Here is a 24,374-nt window from a genome sequence, read left to right as displayed (position 1 = left end):
AGAAGTTTAGATTCAAAGTTGGAAAGTTGGAAAAACAACACTACACACAGGAGGTGAGAAATGAGATGAAGTTTAATCTCTGACAGCTTCAGGACAATGTTCCTTTAACTAGCTTGTATTGTGTACACTCCATGTCTTCTTACTTCTACAGAAAAGCCAGAACTACAGATATACAGTGAAAATGTGAGGGGGCCCTACTCAGCTGGATAGCAATGTATCCGCCAAGGACTGGTTGCGTTTATGGTAAAAGCTTTCATGCTCTCTCTCTCTCTCCCCGACACACACTCACACTTTCTCACACAAAACAAACACACACACACACACACACACACACACACACACACACACACACACTATGGTACAGAAGTCTTTAGAAAAAAGCAGCAAACAGATTGAATGTTACCAATAAGGTTGGTAAAAAGTACATGATTGCATTAAAAAAATACAGATTTGTGAAGGAAAAAAAGTGCTCAAGCCACCGGAAAAGACAAGTGACACATCAAACGTGATAGAAAACAAGAGTACAAAGTGGTCATTAATACTCAACCTAGTTTTGGTTATATTAATGCATACCACTTTGGTTAGGGGAGGGTTGTGGCCGTGAGAATGAACCAGCTTTCCCTTGACACCAGCATCAGGCCTGTTAGCTAACCACACGGGCAAGGATGGCTAACTCTTAAATCTGTAGTTAACTGGAGTGAGGACAATTTAAGCTGGTGGATTTGATATCAACCATGCTGAAGACAAGCTTTGCTGACACAACCACAGCTAAAATAGGCTTAGTTCAAAAATGTTAAAGAAAATAATCTGTGGTTTCTTCTCACGTATTTTAGGCAAAACACTAATCTCAAGTAGGGGAGCCCAGGGACAGTTGTGACGCTTTATTTCAGTTTGTTGACGGTTTCCCCAACAATTTTCAGCTGAACTCCCAACATGTAATGAAATGATTGATTTACTTCAATATTAGATGAGAAGAATGATACAACTCTATTTGCCTATGTGTTAAGAGAGCTAAACCAGGTGATACGCCTAGCTTAGCATACATTTAGGCTAGGCGAAAAACCCCTAGAACCAAAATGATAACTTTTTTACATTTGTATTCGTCTAGTGAGAAGATACGTTTCATAATTAGCTCTAGAAATGCTAGTAGGTCTACGATTCTGGTCATTATGCTAAGCTAGGCTAATTGCCTCCTGACTCCAGCTGTGTACTTAATGCACATAGAAGAGGCCGTCTTGAAAATACAGGTTTCTCAAAATGTTGAAATATTCCTTGAGATTATCACTGCACTATTGCACATATTAATATTTGAACAAAGTATGGCTTTAAATGATTTTTTTTTTATCCTTATCAAATTACTATTAAACTGCAAATTTGAGTTTCTTAATTAAAATATAATTATATATTTAAATGGGTATATGATATATGTGCAGAGCCAGTGTCATCACAGCTTTTTTTCTGATTAAAGGAATACAACTGTCCCCTTTGTCCGTCCGTCCGTCCCCCACCCCCCCCCCCCCCCCCCCCCCCAGTGTGGAAGTGAGTGGACTGTGAGAGGCTCAAGGCTACAAAAACATTTGTAAAAAGGATGGTCATTGACAAAATTGTCTTCTCATGATTTTCTATTATTCATTTGCAAAAACATCTAACTGTACAGTATGGGTGAGCTCAAATGTAACAAGGGAGACAGAAGTTTACTGTAGGTTTAATGACATTTCAAATCTGTGTTTTATGCATTGCTCCAACTTCTCCAAACAACACACCAACAATTAACTATATTAAGGAACAGCAGCAGTGCATGGGTCACTCTGTTATAACACTATGTAATCCAATGCGGAAACTTTGATTTTAGAACCAGCATAGAACTTTGCAGATACCAGAGTGCATCAATCGAGAGCGTTTAGGTTCATTCTTAACCTTGAACAGTCAAAATGAGCTTAGCTAAAGGAACAATTACTAGTGATATGTGGGGTTTTCAACCATATCGAGTACACTCAAGTTTTCCAAGAGCTCTTTCTGACCTCATCATTTGACCTACAGTAAATATGGCACTTTGATCACACGATGACAGGTGGGGCGAGATAGTTGAGCCAACTGATTACATTTTGTGGAGATAACTCATATCATTCATATGTAAATGTAACTTCAAGTTTTGAGTTCTACATACTAGGAACAAAGTAAGTTATGGCAACTTATTTTTTTTTTCAATTGTTTGAAATCCTTAGTAAGTACAACTTCACATTTGAAGTTTTTATACATATGAAATATACATTTTCAACACATGAATGATAAGTTATCACAACAAGGATAATTAGTTGGCTGATATGTAGGCAGTTTTTCCTTCAAACTGGTTTTAGCCCCAAAACTCAAAAATCTAGTGAAGAGTCTTTATTTTATTTTTTACAGTGTAGGTAGGGCTGTATAATGTTCCTATGAAGAGCATGAAATATGGTCAAAGGCTCAGTGGGTTAACCTTTACTTGAAATTCTTTAATCAAACTATAGAAATTATGTATTGCATGAGTCCAAGCAAAATGTTCCTGCTTTGGCTATCAGGGCTTCAGACAGTGTGGGCTCTTTGTATCAGTCTCCCCTACAGTGAAAACAAACTAAGAACCGAATAACGGTACTTAAAAAAGGAAAGAAGAAAAAAAAGTATGCTAAGCATCATGCTGAAATTGCCTTACTTCAAGAGAAGTTAAACAAAAAGCTTGCGTCAGGAGAACTGGTTTTAACTGTCATCTTCATCATCAGTGCTGTAATATGGCTTTCTCAGGGGGCAACAGTGATCACTGGGTCACTCAATCGCTCCCTCTTGGGTGACATCTGTAGATTAGCGCTGCCACGTAAACGGAGTACATTCATAAAGATTACTTTTCAAAAACACAAAATAAAAAAAGAAATTATGTGTTTACTTACAAGGGCTGCGGGTATGTAATGATAACAGTTCCCATTACTTGAAAACAAGTGTTTTTTCGTGGGCTAATGAGAACATTTAAGTTTATTTGAGTTAATTTGGTTGAAATGATTGAATCAGAAAAAAAAGGGAATAGTGGGGCAGTGGTGGTGTTGACTCAGTAGCACACCACAAACTGCACTAGAGAATATGATTGTCAACTCATACCATACTAGACATATATAGAGACAAACTGTAGTAATAAACCAACCAATTCGCAGAGTTAGAGAGATTTTGGCTTGGTGGAAATCACATTGACTGAACTGATTTTTTTCTCTTCACATAACAAATAGCTGTTACTAGTATGTGGTGTTTACCTCCTCCCTTTGCATTCTTTCTATGCTGTAGGCCTCCAGATGTGTCAATATAAGCCTATGTTTCAAACGTCAAATAAAAAACAAAAGCTTATTTTAAATCACATCCTGTTGTGCACAGAAGGCTGAGGGACACATTGGCGACAATTTTTTTTTAAGCTTTTTTTTAAGTTCTGCAGCGGACAACTAAGAAAAGCTTTGCTGGATGAACGAACAGTCGGAAAAAAATTCTGTGACTTTGAATTAAATTTTTTTTGTCCACTTCTATATTTATGAGTCATTTAAGAGACGCAAAAAATAAATAAATAACACGGGCTGTGGCAAGTAAGTGGATGTACTTATTCACTGTTCTCTTTGGGATTATCTTCAGTTCGACTGGCACTTAGGTCGGCCACTTCCGTTTGGCCCTCCTGGGTGGGACTTCCATTGGAGTCCAAAGCTGGATTGACATCTACGCTGACGACATCCTCCTCCTGCGCCGGCTCTCCGTTAGCCTCCGTATCCGTCCCATACAAAGCCTTCTCCCCGTTCAGGAGGGGACTCTGCTCATCCATCTGGATCTCCTGGTCCTCCTCCACCTCCTCCAGCTTGCGCAGGATCATGGGAAGTTTGGCGTCGGCGTTTTCCAGCAAAGCGATGTCACTCTCCTCGCAGCGGGGCAACGGAGCGTCCTCCTCCAACTTCTGCTGGAAGTGCAGCCGTTTGTCCCGTCCGTTGGCCGAAGCCTTCTCCAGGATCTGCTTCTCGGCCAGGCGGAGCTGGATGGCCACGCGGGAATGGAGGGACAGGTCCGATTTCTCCAGCATGGAGCGGTCCTCCTACCAGAGTCCAGAACCAGGAGATTCAGAGGGGAGGGACAGATTGAAATAAGTGTTTGTCAAATTGTTCAACATTTTTATTTATTTTACTTTCCAGAATATACCTTACAACAATACTGCCTTCCATTGTAGCCATAGAGAGGTATAAGCACTAGGGGTGTCACCATGTCGGTAAGTCGGAAATCAATTAAATCATGATCATGATCTCATTCTTCGGAAATTAAGGTGGAATCAACGATTCTAGATGGAAATTATCTGCTATGACTTATTTTCTTTTGTTTAATTTTTTGTTACCAATTGACAGGTTAATTAAGTTATTGTTACCTTTACATTGTAAATATACTTTAATTTGGCAATTAAGCCCTATTGTGGTACACTGTAAATAAAGAATAATGAAGATTGTTTCACTCATGACACCATGAAGAACTTCTTTTAAAATAAGAATTCAAAAAATAAATGAGTTATGGCTCAAAATCAATATGCTGAGGTTCTAGAACAAGTCTAAAAAACAACAACCAAATCAAATCAAGGATTTGTCATAATAAACAGCTTTGGTTTTAGACTTGTTTAAAGGACCCTTAGGTTGGTAGGGCGTCCCCCCCCCACCCGGGCCGGGCCCAGCAGCACACCCAGGTTCGATTCCCGCCCGCGGTCGTTCTCTGCATGTCACTCCCCTCTCTGCCCCATTTCACCTCTGTCTCTCTGCACTCTCAATAAAGCAATAAAGCATAAAAATGCCCAAAAATATCTTTAAAAAAAATAAATAAAAAGGACCCTTTGTATAAACTAGATTGTCTGAATCAAAATGAACCCTTGACACCCTCTGGTACCAGACACAACCTTTAACACAACTCAAATCCCTGGTGACTGACCTCGGACGTGGTCTTGTAGGTCTTGAGCAGCAGAGCGGCTCGGGTCTCCAGGAAGGTCCACAGCTTGATCTCGTTCTCCCAGCTAACGGGGAACTCACTGTTTCCCAGGGTGAAGATCTTATTGATGGCACCTTCTCCAAGGAGGTAGTCCTTCAGTTCCTCTGAAATCACACTAAGCATTAGCATCTTTCCAAAAGAATCCAAAGCCCCAATTGCGTCAGGTACAATTATACCTCATTTGCAACGAGTAGTGCAGGTCGGTTTGGTACGGAACGGTAACCCTGATCTGGCTTGCGTTTTCACTGCCGACAGTAGGGGAGACCGGGGCTAGTAGGCACACTTTTTACTCTAGTGACAATTGCTAATCACCTAAAAATCTTTAAATAGTCATTCCTACATTAAATTGAAGCTTAAGGTGTTGGCTTGAAATGTGTACCCCTCACTTTTTCTATCTTATTGTAATAAAGAAGAAATTAATCATCAAAGACACCCTTACACATTGTGACAACCGACCCCTTGATGGGGTTGGTTGTCACAATGTTATCTTAATGGGAATAATCCTAAAAGAAGGCAAGAAAGCATAACTAAATTTGAAAGTTTAATTGCATTGTCAAGTTGACAAATGGCCTACATCACTTACTGTAGCCTTGGCAGCTGGTCTAGTTTGGGATGCACTGGGTTGTTTTGATTTTGTTGCCCTTTTTTCTTTTGCATGCTAGCTGCCTTTTCCTGCTCTATTCTTTCTTTCTCTGGGGTGTCAGTGAGGATACAGCTTGACAATTTATTTCGTTATTGGGTTTCTTTTCTGGCTGCAGCCTTTGGATAACATGTGACATCCAACCCCCCAAAAAAATCTGCCGACCAACCCCAACTAGAATTTCTTGCTAGCATCAAGGCCAACAACCATCTGACAACTAACCACAATCTAAACTATAGTTTACCCTTCACACTTTTTATGGGTAATCTCTCGCATGGAAATTATGATTCTGTCGACCAATCTTAATGCGACTTGGCCAGACAGTTGACATTCCAACGCTGTCTGGTTATATTCTGAACATTATTAATTAACACTCAACATTTCAGTTTCTGTGATAATGTTTTAAAAAAAGTCAACATCTTTTTTCTTCCTTGGGTGTTCGATCTGGGGACTTCAACATGGCTTGGTTACATGGGAAGGTGCAAAAAAGTCATCTGCAGTGCCACGGTTGTGTGCCCACACTATTCCATCATGTCACATCTGTTAAAAAAAATCGACACACACGTGCAAGAGATGATACACACCACACACACACACACAAATCCATTGGGGCCGTTTTAAAAATTAACATGCAGCAGAAAATGTGCATAATATATCAGGAGAGGGGGTCCTGAGGATGAGTCCTGTGACAGAGGAGGATGTGGCCTTTGTGGTTGGGGGATTTATGACACCGGAGCCGTTCTGCATGCCGATGAATATTGCAAAACCCCCCGGTGAATTGCTCCTTCCACACACATCTGTTGGCCTGCCTTGATCAATTACCAGGCTTTGGGATGGACAGGCCTTTGCTCTTCCCCTCTCCTTCTCCTGTAGTACAGTACTTCAACCCTCCTCGACGTCTCTTCACGGTCTTAAAGGAGCATTGGAAATGTCAGCGTCTTTGGTTTTAGACTGTGCTAATATCTAAGGCTGCTCCCTGAATGTCCATGATTGAAATCTTCAGTCCGAACACCCACAGCCCGTGTAGGTTTTTTTTTATACAAGTGGAGCTGTCTGCTTTTTATCGTATTTTGTCAATCATCGTGCGTTGCCATGACACAGGATACAAGCAAAATACTGACGTTGTCATGTCAGGCCAGTAAGTGGCGATAATAAGTCACATCAAACACCAAACAGGTCACCTTGGTAACAATTTACCCCCCTGTCTAACCCTTAACCAAACCTGTCTAACCCTAACCCTGGTTTATCAAAAGCTCTGTTTTCGCTAATCTAAAACTGTGTCCACTGTTTTCGTGTAGACAGAAGGCCAAATAACTTAACTCCATTGCACTTTTCTGAGAGACAAATAGTATCACTCAGTCAACATCTTTGAATGAACAGGCATTTTCTATTCGACTCTGGAAAATTTGAAGTCGGGGGCAGCCATAATAACTAGGTTGGTGGCTTTGAGGATCCACGGGGAATGCTCTGCTGCTGGTGGTATTTCACAGTGTGTGTGTGTGCGTGTGTGTGCGTGTGTGATCCTGTCAATGTCTTACCCTCCGTCATGCAGAAGACTCTGAGGAAGGCTAGGAGCTGGGCTGAAATGGGCGGTTCATTACAGTGCAGAGCAAAGATACAGGACCTGAAAACATACAGAGCAACGTGTTAGCAATACGGTAGGCCGTCCCCCCCATGGGCCTCGGCCAGCAGTGGACCCGGGTTCGATTCCAGCCCGCGGTCGTTCTCTGCATGTCACTCTCTGACCCATTTCAACTCTGTCTCTACACTATCAATAAAGCATAAAAATGCCAAAAAAATATCTCATGAGAAAAAGACGTGGAGACTTGAAGATATTCCTTATGCTATTTTGTTTATTTTTATATATTTTTTTCCAAACCAATGTATTACTAATAGTGTTGTTGTTTCTTGTGAGATTATTCTCACTTTGGGCTACAGAGATCTTTTAAATAAATTTTTTTCTTCACAATAGCAAGTATTAATGTACGACATTGGATCCTATCGAATCTTACTCTTGTCCTTCTAGTGTCTTTCTAAAAACACAATATGAATGTTGCTGTGTGAAATATTTCTCAGGACAGAGAATATATGAAACAAGAAGTGTTGATCCAGAAACTGAGCGGAGTCCATTCCCCCCATCATAACATTACACATTGGAGGTCATTTTGGGACAAGACAATATTTTCTCCCATTTTTTTTTCAGCCAAGTGATAGATAGTGGCAATGGGCAGCGCTGGGGTTGACGTTATTACACACACACCATACAAACGCATTACGGCTGCCTTGCACTGCTCCTATTCAATTAACCCCCTCTGTCACATTCTCTCAGTATAGTTTAAATAAAATTGTAAAGATCTGTTCTAAGATCAATGGAATCCAGCTTGAAGAGCACACGTTCGTTGTAGAACAAACATGCAGTCCAGAAAGCTAAATGCATTATCAGTCAGCCTAAATGCATTATCAGTCAGTCCAGTGAGGACAGTGAATGTCCTCAGTGAGGAATTCACTGCTTTTTACTGTGAGACTGTGGAACTGTGAAATAAATTGCCCTTCTTGGGACAAATTAAGTTTTTCTGATTCTGTCCACTGCTCCAGCAACACTGTAAACACACTAAAGGGACGTTCACTTTTTTTTTTTTTTTGGTAGAAACTGCTGTTATTGTTGGTGCTAATTACAAAGTTGTACGTCAAATGAAAGGGGAGTTGATTTCCACGTTTTAAAATGGGAGTTAGATAATAGCGAGGCCTCCGCACTAAATCCGAAAGTCAGTTTTCCCTTTGAAAAATGATCTAGGGAGCGTATCTGTCAGTTTAATAGAGCGCTGCCGCAACAACGGGGATTGTTTCATTTAATTTTCCTACTGTTGAGATTTAGAACTGTCATCAATAAGAGATTAAAAAGGGCGTCTGATTAAAAATGCCCGAGCCGGAGAATGCTGCATAAAATTAAGGGGGGGGGGGGGGGGGGCTAATGATAAAATGATTAAGCTTCTTGGTGATGAAAGTGTGTGAAGGCGGATGGTAAATTGAATACTTGGTGGGGAAGGGAAAGAGAAGAGAGAAAGCTGCTGCAACATTTATATTGTGTTTCAATTAGGCTACGAAAAGGGGGGGGGGGCTAATTGCTGAAACATCTAATGTTGGAAGACTTAAGAGTGTACCGCGGCTATGTGAAAAGGTGCACGGAGTTAGCAGTGAGCCTGAAGCGCTCCTTGACCCATATTAAAGCTTTACAGGGCTCCCACACATTTTAAAAACTTTCCCATGCCCCCAACAACAGTGAGCGGGATAGACTGGTGGACCTACGCGGGGATACCGGCCCTGGACAGCACTTCGGCCTTCATGGCGTAGAGGCGTTCACTCTTGCTGACGCCCAGCTTGATCTTGACTCTGTCGTGGGCGTTGTCCTGGAAGAAGAAGCCGTTGTGGATGACAAACTCGCCGTTGGATCTCGTGCCGTAGAAGATGTAGATCTGCAGGGAATGGAGGAAGTGGTCAGCATTGGGGAACAGTTTATTAGGACAGTTTTATTTGATTGCATGCGTTAAGTTAGCAGCTTCTTCTGAGGAAGATCCAAAAGAAGCACAGCTTTTTTTAGACCCTTTGTCCCATAGGTTTGGCTCCTATTTACAGCCACTGTCACTGTGATAGCTTGGCATGTGGTACAGTACATTGTTATTTTTTTTCTGAATTATGTTTTGCTAATTCAGGATTTGACAATGGAGTGCAGATGTAGCACACTCTGTGTTACACTACAGAAAATGCATTAACACATATTCAAAATGAAAATTGGAATAGAATTTAACTAGAAATAGCCCCTGGTGGTTATATGGCTCTGTGAGGCATACCATTGCCGAACACTGAAAATACAGTGGTGGTAGCAGTGGCGGCTCACCCATAGAGGGCGATAGGGCGCCGCCCTCCTTGAGCCATATCAGCAAAAAACGAAAATATAATAATGAATAATAATGATGTTTTTTTTTTTTTTTGTATTAATAATCATAATTTATGATTTCAATACAGTTTTTACCTGCATCTAAGTCTGAATATCATTGTACAATCAGCGTCTGTGCTCTGTACCGTCACTCTGGGGCGATGTCGGGCTGGTTGAAAATCGCCCCCAGCGCTCTCATAGACATCAATGTAAAACTTTTTTTTTTCAAACTGCAAGCAATGCAATCTCTATGGGTTCCGGGGGTGCTCGCCCTAACGTGTTGTCGTCATACGTACAGTAAACAATAAACCAATTACAGTGACTGATACAGTCACATGTCCAGTATGCAGCCCAGAGCGGTCATATTCAAGACCAACACAACTTTATATCAACTCAGGCTAGGCTGGCAAGCTACTTACTTGATCGGACTCGGACTAGGTCTTTCCCAGACAAAATGTAACCATCAAGCAAGTATCTACCAAGATGGATTGGGGGATCGTATAAACGCGGATTTTCACGGGGCTCGTTTGAACGGCTAACGAGGCTAGCAGGATGCTAATGCGCTAACGCTCTGTCCTGCTGCCGCTGTATGATGATATGGACTGTATACTGGCTTTTTATCCATCCTGATGGCAGCACAGAGACCGCATGGATAACTTTGGGTGTCACCCCTATGCATCATCTCTCAGAAAAGGTAAAACAAACATTAAACATCAATCTGCATATACGAGCCAGCGCCGTTCAACAGCTGATCGGCTATTGAACGGCGATCAGCTGTTGATCGTCGTTTAGCTGACAGCTGCTTTCACCGTCCGACATAAACCCGCCTACCAAGTGCTGTAGACAGTAGTAACCCAAACCAATGTGATGATTAGCACTGTTAATGTTGCACATGCTATGCCAGCATCCATTTTTGTCTCCTAACTTTTAAAGGAAGCCTATCTGAGGAGCACACTGGTAGATGACAAGTTATCTGTGATGGCCACAGCCGGATAATTAAATCATTTTAGAGCTAAAATAATTTTATTCAAGAAATTAACTAACTTAATTTCCAAAAATACTCTACAGTGCAATGCTTGTCTAATGTTGCCAGAGTGGTTATGCCAGATGAACAGGAAAAACAAACAGTTAAATGCAATATGACATTGTCATATGCTATCTGATTTAGGTTAATTTTGGGTCATATTTCCCATCATGGCAGATGATATCTGAGATTATTGTCAGGAGCCGCCACTGGGTGGTAGGCAATGCTTTAAAGAAGGTAAAGCCCCAAAGAAGCTACAATACGGTACAACGTCACTGCGATCGCAGTAACCTTTGACCTCCAAAATCAATTCAGTAAAACCTTGTGTCAGAGTCGACATTTGTGGAAACTTTGAATACAATCCCTGGCCTTGGGCTAATGCTGGGGCGCAGGGATAAAAATAAAGAGGATGTCCAGTTGATTGTGATTTGGTATCAATATTGCCAGCTGAAAAGATCTAGAGACTTTGAAAGAGGGGTCATTGTTGGGACAAAGATGGCAGAAGCTTCAGTCACAGACTCCACTGGCTGGGAAGGGAAGCATGGATGGACCGTTTCTCTCACATCCCCACTATAACCTTACTTAAATGCTCTGTCTGTCTATGAGGGAGTGTTCACCTGTTCGTTCTCCTTGTAGTCCTGCAGGGCCACACACTCACAGCGGTCGTCCTCCAGGTTGTAGCCAGTGGTGATCTAAAGACCAACACATTTTTACTAATTCAACCCTTTGATGCTCATCAATCCACAATGGCTGGTGCATGCTTTTACTGGTGAATTGTTTTCCCACTGACATATTAATACTGTATATGATGGAAGGAGTCAACATTGTACATACATATACAATGTTTGTAAGAGTGTGTGTGTGTGTGTGTGTGTGTGTGTGTGTGTGTGTGTGTGTGTGTGTGTGTGTGTGTGTGTTTGTCAGATTGTAGGTTTGTGTGAAAGTGTGTGTAGGCATGTTAGGGTATGTATTTGTGTGTGCCTGTAGGTGTGTGTGTGTTTGTGTACGAGTGTGTTTTGCATGTGTATGTATGTGCGTCTGTGCGTCATAAAGGCTTTACCAGTCCGTTGGTGTGGTTACACATGTCCCAGAGGGGGATGAGGGCCAGTGTGACCCGGCTGCCGTCCTCAGTGGGGATCTGGTTCTGGCGGGTCATCACCGAGGAAACCGCCCACCTGTCACATGACAATCAGGGCTTGGTTACAGTTCATTTACCGCACACACAGTGTGTTTACATGCAGACTCATAATCGGGTAAATAAACGAATAAGACTTCAACAGGACTTGTAAAATGTATGTAAACACTTTTATCCGATCTACTTCGCACACAAATCGGAACATTAACGGACAAGTCGGATAAGAACACCTAGATAACTCGTTCATAGTCGGCATTCTACCTGCATGTAAACAGGATCGCATATCGCACAGTTGCGTTCTGCGCTTGCTCGAGATTTCCCTGTCGGGGATTTCACAAAAAAGTGGAAGGAGACGACGTAATAAATAGAAGTGGTGTTGCCTCTATGGTTGTTGCCGGAAAGGAACCGGACATGGCTCTATAACCACTTGTTGAAATGGCCACTGCGCCACCTAGCGTAGCGGAGTCAGCCATGATCCGGCCATTTATGGAATATTTGAAAGGCCATGTATACTCAGACAAGTGACGCAGTCCGTTCGAGTGGCACATTCAGTATATGTCTTAATCCAATCTAGTTGTCCCATGTAACCGCACTCAGTCATACCACCTCTTTGCTCCATCAACAGTGCTATTGCCAAAGAGGGAGCAGGCTTGCATCAGAGGAGAATGGAGAGAGGATGACAGGGAGAGTAGAGCGCAGAGACGGAGCAATATGAATATATATATATATATAAAGGAATAATTCATCACCGGCCCACTTTCTCTTCTCCTTTCAGAATGCAATCATTTAGCTTAATGAAGAAGTGAGGGTCAGGACTACTTGGGTGTTGTGCCATGTGGATCTCAATCAGTTATCTGTCACATTGTAATTACATCAGAACACAAACACAGTCATTGTTGGAAAGAAGGCAGAGGGATCAAATGGCGCTTTTCCACCGCACATGTAGCTCTACTCAACTCAACTCGACTCAGCTCAGCTTGGTTTGGTAGCAGCACGGGTCGTTATCCACCGCAAATAGTACCTCCTGAACGTGGGCGGGGTCGTCATACAAAGGGGCAGAAAGCCGGAGCTATACTCCGGAACCAAGTAGCAAAGCAGAAATTACGAGTTGTTGTACTATTAACTGAACCAACCGGCAAAAATACGGATGGAAAATGTTTAAGGAATAGCCCCCTTGTATCTGTTTGCTAAAAGAAGTAGAAGAATATTGCGACGGGCCGTTAAAAAGGGAGGATTGGTGTCCCGATTTCGGGATGCGTCACGTACATCCCTATGCATGTAAACACGGCCATCATAGAGTTGACTGTTTTGAGCTTGCTTCAGGATACGTGTTTGCAAATGCAAGCTGTGTCTCAGCCTGAATATTTTATTGAGGTAATCAGTGCAGTCCGAGGCTTGTAATGTAATTGCTCGCTATCATTTCTGTCCCAGCTGGCTACTATAGGCTAGCTGCCCAACATGTCTCCTCTCCTGTCGTGTACAGTATGTTTAAAGTCACATCCCCAACAACCAACACAACTGGGTGAGCTTAGCGAATACATGGACATTTCATTACGTTTTTTTCGGAACTGTGATGCAAATCAAATGAAAGAGAGCCAGAGAAGGCTGCACGAGGCGAGACAAAATACACTCGAAAAGTCCCGGAGAGTTTGGGAGAATATACACAACAGAATGAAGCCGCTAGTCTCTGGCCAAGTTGAGCTGATACCACGCAGCACCAAAAGAACACAAGCAGTTGAACAGTTGAAAAAGCGATTCACTTCAATGTTTTTTCAAGCACAGGTCAAATAAAAGGTGTTTATTTGACTAATGTTTGTCTGTATATTACTCCTACACAACCATCTTTATCAGAAATGATCTCAATATCTCATATATTCTTTCAATACCCTGAACTAGAAATCTTAACTTCTAAAGCATCTACATCAACCTTACAGAATCATATTTAGCACTATTCTGAAGCTTAGTACAGAAAGGATTTTTCACAAATTGTTAATTAATCTGATTTGTGAGAAAAAAAATCAAGCTGAAGATGCATTATTTGGACATGTACATAAAAAAAAGGCTGTAATCAACTGGCAAAGTTTCATGATGATATCTATAAGTTAAAAAAAATGTTCCCCCATACACCTGCAGTGCCTGGCCTTAAAGGGACAGCTCCCATAAACATGTAGAGGAACAATGTATGTGAACAATCTAAAATAAAGGGCCCATTTCAACACACACACACACACACACACACACTGACCTGTAGTCATCAAATGTGAAGCTGTCCTTCAGGGGCAGTTTGCTGGCGGCCGGATGAGTCTGGGGACGGAGTGAAGAAAGGAGGACGAGAGGAAAGAGAGAGAGAGAGAAAAAAACACAATTCAGAATGAGGAATTTCATTAAAGAGGTATTGGAGGGGGGGGGGCTGGGTGACAGGGGACGCCTAACAAGGACTGTGTAGAAAGGGGACCACCGCTGGGCCGCACATGTGTGTGTGTGTGGTCCGTTAGTGCAGTGTGACACTCGCCCTCGCACATACATCACTGTCAACTTAATTTGTTGTGGCCAGCAGCCATCATAAATCTGCCTCATCAATTGGTGTGTGTGTGTGTGTGTGTGTGTGTGTGTGTGTGTGTGTGTGTGTGTGTGTGTGTGTGAGAGAGAGAGAGAGAGAATGTCAATGCAACCGGTTTCTGCATTCAAAGCTAGAGACGCCTTCTACCTGGCCATGCAAAGCATCCTGATCTTAGGAAAATACAGAGACAAACTCTATTCCATATAGTATTGGACCTACACTCTGCACAAGTCTGAAATGCTAATGTTGCTAAGTTACTGCTGGAAGTGGAAATATAAGCAACAGTTTGCTGTATGCCCACGTGGCATATGCTGCTGACATTTTGGTTCACTTCAGCAACTGATTCAGACCAGAGGAAACGATAGGTGTGAAAGAGAATCGAACCTGGTCAGAAATGAACCAATGTGTCATTCTGGAGCAAACCATCAGATGCGAATACGCCCTATGATACCCATTAACCTCATCCACAGGGGGTGGTAGAATGGCCTAGAGAGTTAAGGGGGTCCACCCAGTAACCATGATGTTGCTGGTTGGATCCCCGACACCGGACAGGAGGGTGTTCGTGGTAAAAGTAGAGGTGGCTGCTATTACATCCACGGTGCCCACTATCTCTACCATTGTGTCCTTGACCAAGGCACATAACCCCAAACTGCTCCAGGGGCGCTAGAACTGTGGCTGACCCTGTGCTCTGACCCCCTCCGAAGTGGAAAACTTGAGAGGGGATATGCAAAAAATTAATTTCAATGTGCCCTGTGTACAATTGACTAAAATAGAATTAACCTAACTAACTTAACACAGCTTTCTATGTAGAAGACGTCCAAAAAGACACCATAGCTGCTTAATAATTCATCACAAAACTGAACTGAATTTCTTTTTCAGTTCTGGCCTCGGCAATATGGGCTGGAAAAATGTATTGTATTTTTGTATTTTTTTTTTTTTTTTTTTTTATGTTTCATCAACCTGCAGGGACTACAGGTGAAAATTAGCCTGCATGGCTAAATCTGGCACATTTATGTTGAACTTTGGTGATCATTTTTATCAATGTGCGCTGTCCCTTCTAAATAAAGAAATCTAAGAGAGAAGAGAAATGCCCGACATCCAGACATATTCAGTTACAGTTTCACTGAGGGGCCAGCAGGAGATGGACACATGGGTGTAGAAATCAAACACACAGTCCTGCACACTGAGCTCTATATGCATTAGCATCCCAAGACAAGGGTCATCCATCATGTCCCACTTTGGAGTGTGAGTGTGTGTGTGTGTGTGTGTGTGTGTGTGTGTGTGTGTGTGTGTGTGTGTGTGTGTGTGTGTGTGTGTGTGTGTGTGTGTGTGTGTGTGTGTGTGTGTGTGTGTGTGTGTGTGTGTGTGTGTGCTAGTATGGGCAAAGTTAAAGTCAGTACAGGTAAAGTTATCGGAATTAAGGAATTGACCACAAATTAAATAATGCTATGGGTATCCCTCCTGTTAATTGGGTGACTGTGGGTGTCCAGAAAAGCAGCATTACTGTACATACATAAAGAACAAATATATTTAAATATATCTTTTATAAGAGCAATGTTTATATAGTTTATGGAAATATTTAGTTTTTAACACAATGGCAATGTTAACACCTGTTGAAAGTAATTGATTGATTGAGTGAGTAACAGAGAAGAGAGAGAGAGGGAGAAAGAGAGCGATAGAGAGAGAGAGCACAATAGAGAGAGAGAGAGAGAGAGAAAGAGAGAGTGAGAGCGGTTTTTGAGGAAGGTACATTCAGGTCAATTCAATTCAAAGCCAATGTGACAAGCTAATTTTCCAGCCCGGTCATCTGAGGAGGTAGGGACAGAGCGAGGGGGCTACATGGGGAGGGGGGCTGCGCGTGTGTGTGTGTGTGTGTGTGTGGACAGGAGATGGATCAAAGATGAGGGGACAGGACACGCACACACAACTCCATGAGCATTCCTTGCTCAGTCTCCATCTCAAGCTGTGTGTGTGTGTGTGTGTGTGTGTGTGTGTGTGTGTGTGTGTGTGTGTGTGTATGCATATCATGAGAAAATCACCTCACTCTAGCATCCAAACCTCACCATTCACCCCAGTACAATGCTGCCTTTACTGTGATTCTGTAAACCCTGACATGTTACAACGTTTCTCTTTCTTGCATTTAAATGACTAAAAGCACAACTTATATTCTTTTCTCCCCTATCACCAACATGTGTCCAGATGAAATGAAATGAAATCTGTAATAGATATTTTGTATTCGACTTGTCATACTTGGTGCCAAGTATCAACAACATACCAAGGAAACTGGCCCTGCGTTCCAAATCACATACTTTTTCTTTTAACTACACTACATACTAAAGTACAGAAGAGTTTTAGGGCCACAGGAGAGAAAAAAAAATTAGATAAGGAAGATTTTTTTTTTATTATGTCGAGAAATGTCAAAAATAAAGACGAATACTCCAAAATGCTTTTGAAGTTAGTTGGGCATTTATGTATTTTGAGCATACTACAATTGACTTGCATGAATTGGGACATCCTAAATCTATTTCTGGCATACTAATAAATAGTAGGGAAGTATGGGGATTGGAACGCAGGGTGGGATTCTTCTGCGGTCTGTCCATATACAATAGGGCATTAACATTACAACACTCCCACCTAGTGGAGTCCAATGAAATTGCATTGTAAAATCATTTTCAAATAGGAGGAACCAAAAGCAAAAAGCTGTAGTTACCACTTGCTTTAAAAGAATGCTGTTCATCTAACCAATAAAAGCTTTGAAATATCGTAAAGCGATGATCTAATGACACAAAACTTAATGGACATATACCATTCAAAACACAGATATAAGGCCTGTTATCTTAACATTGAACTCATCCATCGAGATGTATACGCCATAATCTGTGTGTGACTTCAGAAGGGGCAAGACTGTGATCAAAGCTGAGCTGACATTTCATCAGTCTTCACATTAACAATGGGACATTTGCATATATTTCAGATTACTATATCCCACAATCTGCTGTCTGGCCCTGTTAACCAATATTTCATCATATAACCCATTATCACCCTTTTGCTATATCTTCTTCCCGGTTGTGGGAGTATTACACTGGACTGAAAAAAAGGCTTTGTGTGATAATATAAAAAAAAAAGTTCACAAACTTGAATCTTGTTTGACACGTTCTTAAATGTAATTTGCATAACGCTGATCTTGATATGTAAAAACGGCATAGTGAAGTGATACATCGCATTATGATTAGAAGAAGTTTATATGCCAGTCAAAATCAAAATGAAGGACAATCAGTGACCATAATCCTTAAAGGTGCATTAAGCGGAATGGTCAGTTTAGCTAACTTCCTGTCAGTGGCTGCAGTTAGCAGTCCCCTCCCTCGTCCCCACATTAATCCACTGCGGTCTTCAAGCAGCAAGTAATCTAGCATCATCTCAGATCTGTAAGTGTGATGAAACATGATAAAAACCATCAAAACAGACATTGGGAAGGATTTTGACCTACTCCGCCATTGTAGGCGCATACACATTCACCTATCTGTGGCTCTGCACGTGCACCGGCAGTGAGACAGGTGCCGGTTTGTAGCGTTCTCTCTTCTGATTGGTTATCAGTAGTGGGATCCCAGAAGAGTTTTTTGCTGATTACATGCAGAGCGAGTGACTGAGAGATCGGCTTTATGAAACGCGCACACTATATAAGTGATCACTGTATGAATACAGAGCTGATTTAACACTTATATTAACATAAATAAATTGCTTACTTCACCTTTAAGCTCAGCCTGCTATACCATCAGACCATCTGCCTTCACTTCCACTTCTGATCTTAATGTCAACCGGAGTTCCAATCCCCATACTATCTCCTATTTAGTCTGGTAGAAAGAAAGATTTAGGATGTCCCGAATCTTGTGGCCAGATTTAGGATGGTTAGAAATACCTGGATGTCTACCGCATCCGGCGGAGATTTATAGTGTTGAAATCAGCATCCTATTTGGGTGATTCTGACCCACAATCCAGTGCTCACCGGAAGTGATGTCACATCGACGGAGCCTCCGTATGAAAACAAACAGGGATGCGACGCATATAAAAGCAAGAGGCAAGATCAAGGCGCAATGTTAATATGATGAAAGAAAGAAAGAAAGAAAGAAAGAAAGAAAGAAAGAAAGAAAGAAAGAAAGAAAGAAAGAAAGAAAGAAAGATATGTCCCAAGTGTATGCCTACTGCATCCTAACTAGATTATTCTTATGATCAGATGTAGTATGTAGATTAGAAATAAAGAAAGAGTATGCGATTTGGAACGCAGCGTCAGTTTCCACAGCATAAAGCGTGTAGTGGTTCCTTTGATTGTATATTCTGTCCCCATGTCTCCCCCTCCTGGTCAATAAGCAGCACTGCAGGCAACAGGACTGAACTCTTCTTTACCACTGCGGCTCAATAGGCGTCAATCTTCACCGGTCTCACAGTTTGATTCAATAACCATTCACCAGTCAACCATTCCATTCATCTGCAATGTGTTGCATCCTTCATTTCCTGTATCACGGCACAGTGCATATAGTACTTTTTCAGAGCTAAATTTCCTTTTACAACCCAGAGGTTAGACCACCTAATTTTAATGGTTCAAAAGTCATAATACTTCAAGGTCCACAACAGGGACATAACAGTTACCCTCAAGATAAGCTTATGGCTAATGCGAGGTCGCATCAAATCTAATGAAACCCAGAATTAACCTTTTTCGTTGCACAATGGTCCTGGCTGGAATCCCAGACCCCCACCTACACGTTTCTACTAGTTGGTGTTTTTACATGAAAAAAAAGTGTACTCAACGCTTTTCAAAAACAAAGCTTTGGTATTATGTAATCTTGCTGAGCCATCATTATTGTTATTAATAAGTCAAAATGGCTGCTGCGTGAGAAAAATTAGTCTGCAGAATCTCTGTGTGTGTGTGTGTGTGTGTGTGTGTGTGTGTGTGTGTGTGTGTGTGTGTGTGTGTGTGTGTGTGTGTGTGTGTGTGTGTGTGTGTGTGTGTGTGTGTGTGTGTGTGTGTGTGTGTGTGTGTGTGTGTGTGTGTGTGTGTGTGTGTGTGTGTGTGTGTGTGTGTGTGTGTGTGTGTGTGTGTGTGTGTGTGTGTGTGTGTGTGTGTGTGTGTGTGTGTGTGTGGGCCACAAGACGGGCTATTCAGCCGGGCGAGCAGGGGGGTTACACCCGACGACAATGACGTCATGGTTTACCGTGTACACAACTTAATTTACCCTGTGTCAGCGTTTAGACATCTGTGTTAACGTTGACACCCCCTAGTGCCTACCTGGAGCAGCTTGTAGAAGTAGGCGTACTGGCGGGCAGTGTTCTTGTACTGACTGAGGACGTCCTGGATGGCCTGTGTGCCCAGCAGCAGCTGCACCTCGTCCTGCTGGTAGTAGAGGGGCGTGTCGTACTCCTGGGGCAGACTGTGGATGTAGGGCAGCCATGTTGAGGCAGGGTCGGCCCGCTCACACAGCAGGTGGAAGGCCAGAGCCACGTTGCCCATGGCCTGGAGGATACGGTCCTGGCTGTACAGAGGGCCTGAGATACACAGGTGACAGTCAGTTTAAAAAGGTAGGGTTTGATGGTATCCCATTTTCCATCCCTTTAAACTAGGGGTGTGCACGTGTACACGGTTAGTAAACCATAACCGTTTAGGAAACGAAAACCTTTTTTTTTTCAGAGTCGAAAATGACTTCAATATGTTCTGGAAACACGCATTGAATCCCACAAACTATTTGTAGAATATGAGTGAGTGAGTGAGTGAGTGAGTGAGTGAGTGAGTGAGTGAGTGAGTGAGTGAGTGAGTGAGTGAGTGAGTGAATCAGCCAGCACTGCGGACAGGCCACTGACACACATGCGCAGTCACAGCAACGGTAAGAGGGATGAACGACAATGACTTTGTTCCCCCATATTAAACGGTTAAACAAAAAAACGACAGTTGTGTAACCGTTTAGACATTTTTGTAAACTTTCACACCCCTACTTTTAACCTTACCCAAATTCCACCTCGGTACAGCGTATTAACATCCGGTTATAACTATTTCTACTTCATCTGTAAGGCAAGTAGGGCTGCCTCCTTAGTGGACCCAACCTTAGTCAACCAGAAAGCTCATTAGTCTGACAAGATTGCATGTGTCACTAATGCTGGGCTTACACTAAAGGACTTTTAAAATACTTTGAAAAGACTGAAGACTGACACCCTGCCACATCTAAAGACAATCAACTCACACCTGAAGACAACTAGTCATTAGTTTTCAGTCACACAGTGAGATTTTGAAAAGACAGGGGGTCTCATATTGCCAGACTACAACTAGATTCCCTTTGAAATTAATATCATTTCCAATCCTGCTACGGGGGATTAAAAGTGATTTCAGTGAAATAAAACGTTTTTTTAGCAGGTAGAAAGGACTGGGTGTATAAACAACTATACGCCCTTATCACGTAGGCTATATGTCATGCATGATCACGTTAACTGTAAACGCGATTGTGATTATATTTAATTAAAAAAAGTTAATTCAATATTCCGAGCAGGGGACATCCTGTAGTTATTTGACCAAATGTATATGCTGATATCGTCCCCAAATAACTCTCACTCCTAACCCTGTATTTGACGGTAAAGTGTTAAAGTTGCGCGTGACAACCTGGTTCTCCAGCTGAGGCTTCTACGTGAAAGTGTCCGGAAAAAGTGCCTCGAAGCTGGACACAGGTCGCGACTAATGCCGCTCCTCCTGCGTCGTGTCTGGTGCTGGAGAGAGTGTGACAGTGTTTACGTCATTTCGCTTGAGCCAACCCCTTAAGACTAACGATAATCGGAACGTCAAGACGGGAAGAAGACTGGCTGAAATCGGGTCAGAAGACCACCATACACCAAACGACTGAGATTACGGGCACGCACAACAACTCCAGCAAGACTCCCGTGATTTTAGTCCGACATTGAAAGATTGTCTGCGACTGTCAAATCGCGTGAAAAGTTGTGTAGCATTAGTCGCAGGAAAAAAAATTGAAATATACACTCAAGGAAAATTTTTAAAACATTTAATAAACTCTTGTGAAAAATAAATCCCAGATGATGTGTCTTTACCATATTGTGGCAATGTAATTTGAATGGACAGAGATTGGAAGTGGCTGGACACACACTCAGCAACAGTCCATGTTAGTTTAGCGTTGATGCCTGCACTCACAAGGTTCCATCCCAAAACCCTAACCCCTGATGATGATGTAGCATAGCGCTACTGTAGGTAGGCTACTGAGGCAAGTCATGCAAAACACATTCTTATTCAAAGCTGCCATATGTAGTATAGTAAATAGAATAAGTATAACATTTTAAACACAAGTTATGTTGCACTATGATAAAGTGTGAAGTTTCCTCAATAGTTTGACGTTACAATACATACTGATCATCTGCAGTGCTTACCCAATACAGAGTTCTGTGCCGACTCCACTGTCATTAGCATCTTCCTAGGAATCCACAGAAATAGCTCTTCTGCCTACACACACACACAAACAAAGCCAGGGTTATTCAGCAATGAAGCTAACTTGCTCAGCCTCTGCTTCCACAAGAGGAAGAGCTCCTTTCATGTGCGCTGAAGAACCAAACTATTCATTGATTTAATAGATAAGTAACCTTTTAAGGTGGAGTATGCATTGCACTGGAAGTCAATGAAGTGATTAAAGACCTACTTCACCGGGGGGAATATGAAGGTGTATTGAACTTTGAGATCCTATGTGTAGTATAAATAAATGTGCAGAAAATTTTTTATTGGTTCACCCTAGCCTGAGAAAAGGCAGAAAGGGTGTTTTATGGTATCACTGTCTAACCCTACATTTTCCCATGCGTGACATCACACATGGGAAAATGTAAGGTAAGGATTAACAGGACAGCTGGGCCAAGGGAAGACTGAGGGAAGGCTGAGGGAAGTAAAGCCTCATTCATTATATTATATTAGCGATTGAAGTATTCCTTTAAGTAGCTGGATAAACTTTGAAAAGATGAGATGGTGGTGTGCTGACCTTGATGTCTCTGGTGGCCCTCAGGCCGTAGCCCTCTGATCCAAAGTCACTGACGGTGAAACCATCACAGGACGCGCCATTCTCCTGAGCCCACGACATCAGCGAAGAGAAGTAGTCCTCTCTGCTGCCTTCAAACACTATGGACATACCTGAACGGACAAACACACACACGTATTAATGTATTAAACATGACATCTAATACAGCCTACCAGTTTGTAAGTACTTTGTTGTAATATTAAAACTATCTATATATTATTAGTACACATGTAGTGAGTGTGCTCATGGCTGCTAACCCTTCTGTTTCTTGCGGATCTTCTCCACCAGGCCTCTGATCTGGGTGTACTCCTCCCACTCTTTACCAGCAGAGGGCGCCGCACTGCTGCATTCTGGGAAAACACATGGTCATCATTAATGTATCTGTGTATTTATATTAGGGACGACTGTGTGTAGCATAAACCAATGCTACACACCACGTCATTTATAGCCAAAGCTAATTAGCAATGCCCTGTCTCTAGTTGAGCCTTTAAAAAGAGAGACTCTGCAACGCTACACAATAGATGGTACGACTGAGACAGTACAGTTTACAATCTGGGAAATACAAAAAATGATAAACACTATAATACAGTAAATTTCTACATACAGTAATGTTCTCAGTGATTTGCATAGGAATAGCTCCATTTTGTTTGTATTTTTTTTGCTTGTTGCCTCGCTCTCTTGTTCAAAACGAGACAAACCACTCCCTAACTGTGCGTGCATGCATTTTTAAAAGAAGAAATTGACAAAGGTCACTCACTTTAAGTTAGCTTAGCTCAAATACAGGTGGTCAGATGTATTTTTTTAAATATATATACAGAATTTTTTTATTTATTTTTTATAATTGTAGACATTTCCATTGAGTGTGTGATAACTAGTAGAACAGATATGTCCCCAGGTACTGCGTGTAGGAGCAGGAGGTGAACTTCAAATTAGTTTTATTTGTATAGCCCAATATCACTAATAGACATTTTCCTTAGTGGGCTTTACATTCCATACAGTATGACACCGTGCCCTTAGACCCTTAGCTCGGCTGAGAAAAAACTCCCAGTAAAAAAAACCTTTAAAACAACTTACTCTGCAGCAGCTCAGAGATGAGGTTGAGCATCTCTTTAGGTGACACCACAGCGCTGGCCCCTCCTGGCCCACCCTTCTGAGTCTTCACTCGACTCTTCTTTCCCATGGTGCTGGATGGACAACTGGACTGAGGACACACAACACTACTACTGTTAGCATTGCTTTCATACCAACTAGTGAGAGCTGTTGGGGTATTCATAAGATTTGATCAAAGTCAAGAATATTATTCATTTCAAGGAAACACGGCTGGGAGCCGAGATGGAATGGCAAAGATGAGAGTATTGCATCCTGTATTAACCCATTGATGACGGCTGCTGCGCGATGCCACACTGCGTCGCGCAGCATTATTACTTTATCTAATTTTCATGGCATTCCCAGCATAGAATGCACTGTCATTGGTTCAAATACACATGAGGTGGGTTTTGTTGATTTTTTTAAGACCACGTGACCACCCAAAAGTTGTGTGGTTTGCCGAAAATCATGTCAATCAAAAAAATTAAAAATAAATAAATAAAACAAAATAATAAAAAAAAATACGCCAGCTATGTCGGCGACAGAACAGTTAGTGGCGTTTGGTGCGCAGAATCAAGGTCTACTATAGACTACTGACAAATCACACAACACATTGCATCTATTTATTAACAATATTTAATAATTTTCTAATTCATCTAATTTTGACGATTTTTAGAAATATTTGTTGGTTTGTAAGCGCTAAGGGAGCATGTTTAAATAAAACCTGTGAACCTTAACTTTTAAATGTATTTTATTTCATGTTTCTATGTGCTACACAGGCTTAGATATTAAGGTTTTGGTAGACTTGACAATTCGTACTATTTTTTCAGAAAACCCTCAGGCATTAAGGACATGCATCCTAGATTGCCATAGTCATCAATGGGTTAAAACAGTCCAAATGCATTCTCATCCAATCAGAAGGGTTTGTGGTTCG

The 24,374-nt window shown here is 41.9% G+C and overlaps 1 protein-coding gene across 1 annotated transcript in view; it reads right to left on the bottom strand.

Moving 5' to 3' along the window:
• Positions 1–1,556: 1,556 nt before the first annotated feature.
• setd3 (SET domain containing 3, actin histidine methyltransferase) overlaps positions 1,557–24,374 on the bottom strand; it is a 25,582-nt gene continuing 2,764 nt past the window's right edge. The window contains exons 2-13 of the mRNA XM_080042390.1: positions 23,429–23,555; positions 22,612–22,704; positions 22,319–22,467; positions 21,723–21,795; positions 19,591–19,847; positions 13,995–14,053; positions 11,675–11,789; positions 11,232–11,306; positions 8,963–9,129; positions 7,195–7,280; positions 4,960–5,120; positions 1,557–4,087 (exon numbers count right to left, since the gene is read on the bottom strand). Of these exons, the coding sequence (XP_079898516.1) occupies positions 3,608–4,087; positions 4,960–5,120; positions 7,195–7,280; positions 8,963–9,129; positions 11,232–11,306; positions 11,675–11,789; positions 13,995–14,053; positions 19,591–19,847; positions 21,723–21,795; positions 22,319–22,467; positions 22,612–22,704; positions 23,429–23,534 (1,821 nt within the window). The 5' untranslated portion in view covers positions 23,535–23,555 and the 3' untranslated portion in view covers positions 1,557–3,607. The remainder of the gene's footprint in view (positions 4,088–4,959; positions 5,121–7,194; positions 7,281–8,962; positions 9,130–11,231; positions 11,307–11,674; positions 11,790–13,994; positions 14,054–19,590; positions 19,848–21,722; positions 21,796–22,318; positions 22,468–22,611; positions 22,705–23,428; positions 23,556–24,374) is intronic.

Source organism: Ammodytes marinus, assembly GCF_949987685.1.
Source record: "Ammodytes marinus genome assembly, chromosome: 15".
Taxonomy (NCBI): Eukaryota; Metazoa; Chordata; class Actinopteri; order Uranoscopiformes; family Ammodytidae; genus Ammodytes; species Ammodytes marinus.
This window is presented reverse-complemented; position numbering and strand designations above follow the sequence as displayed.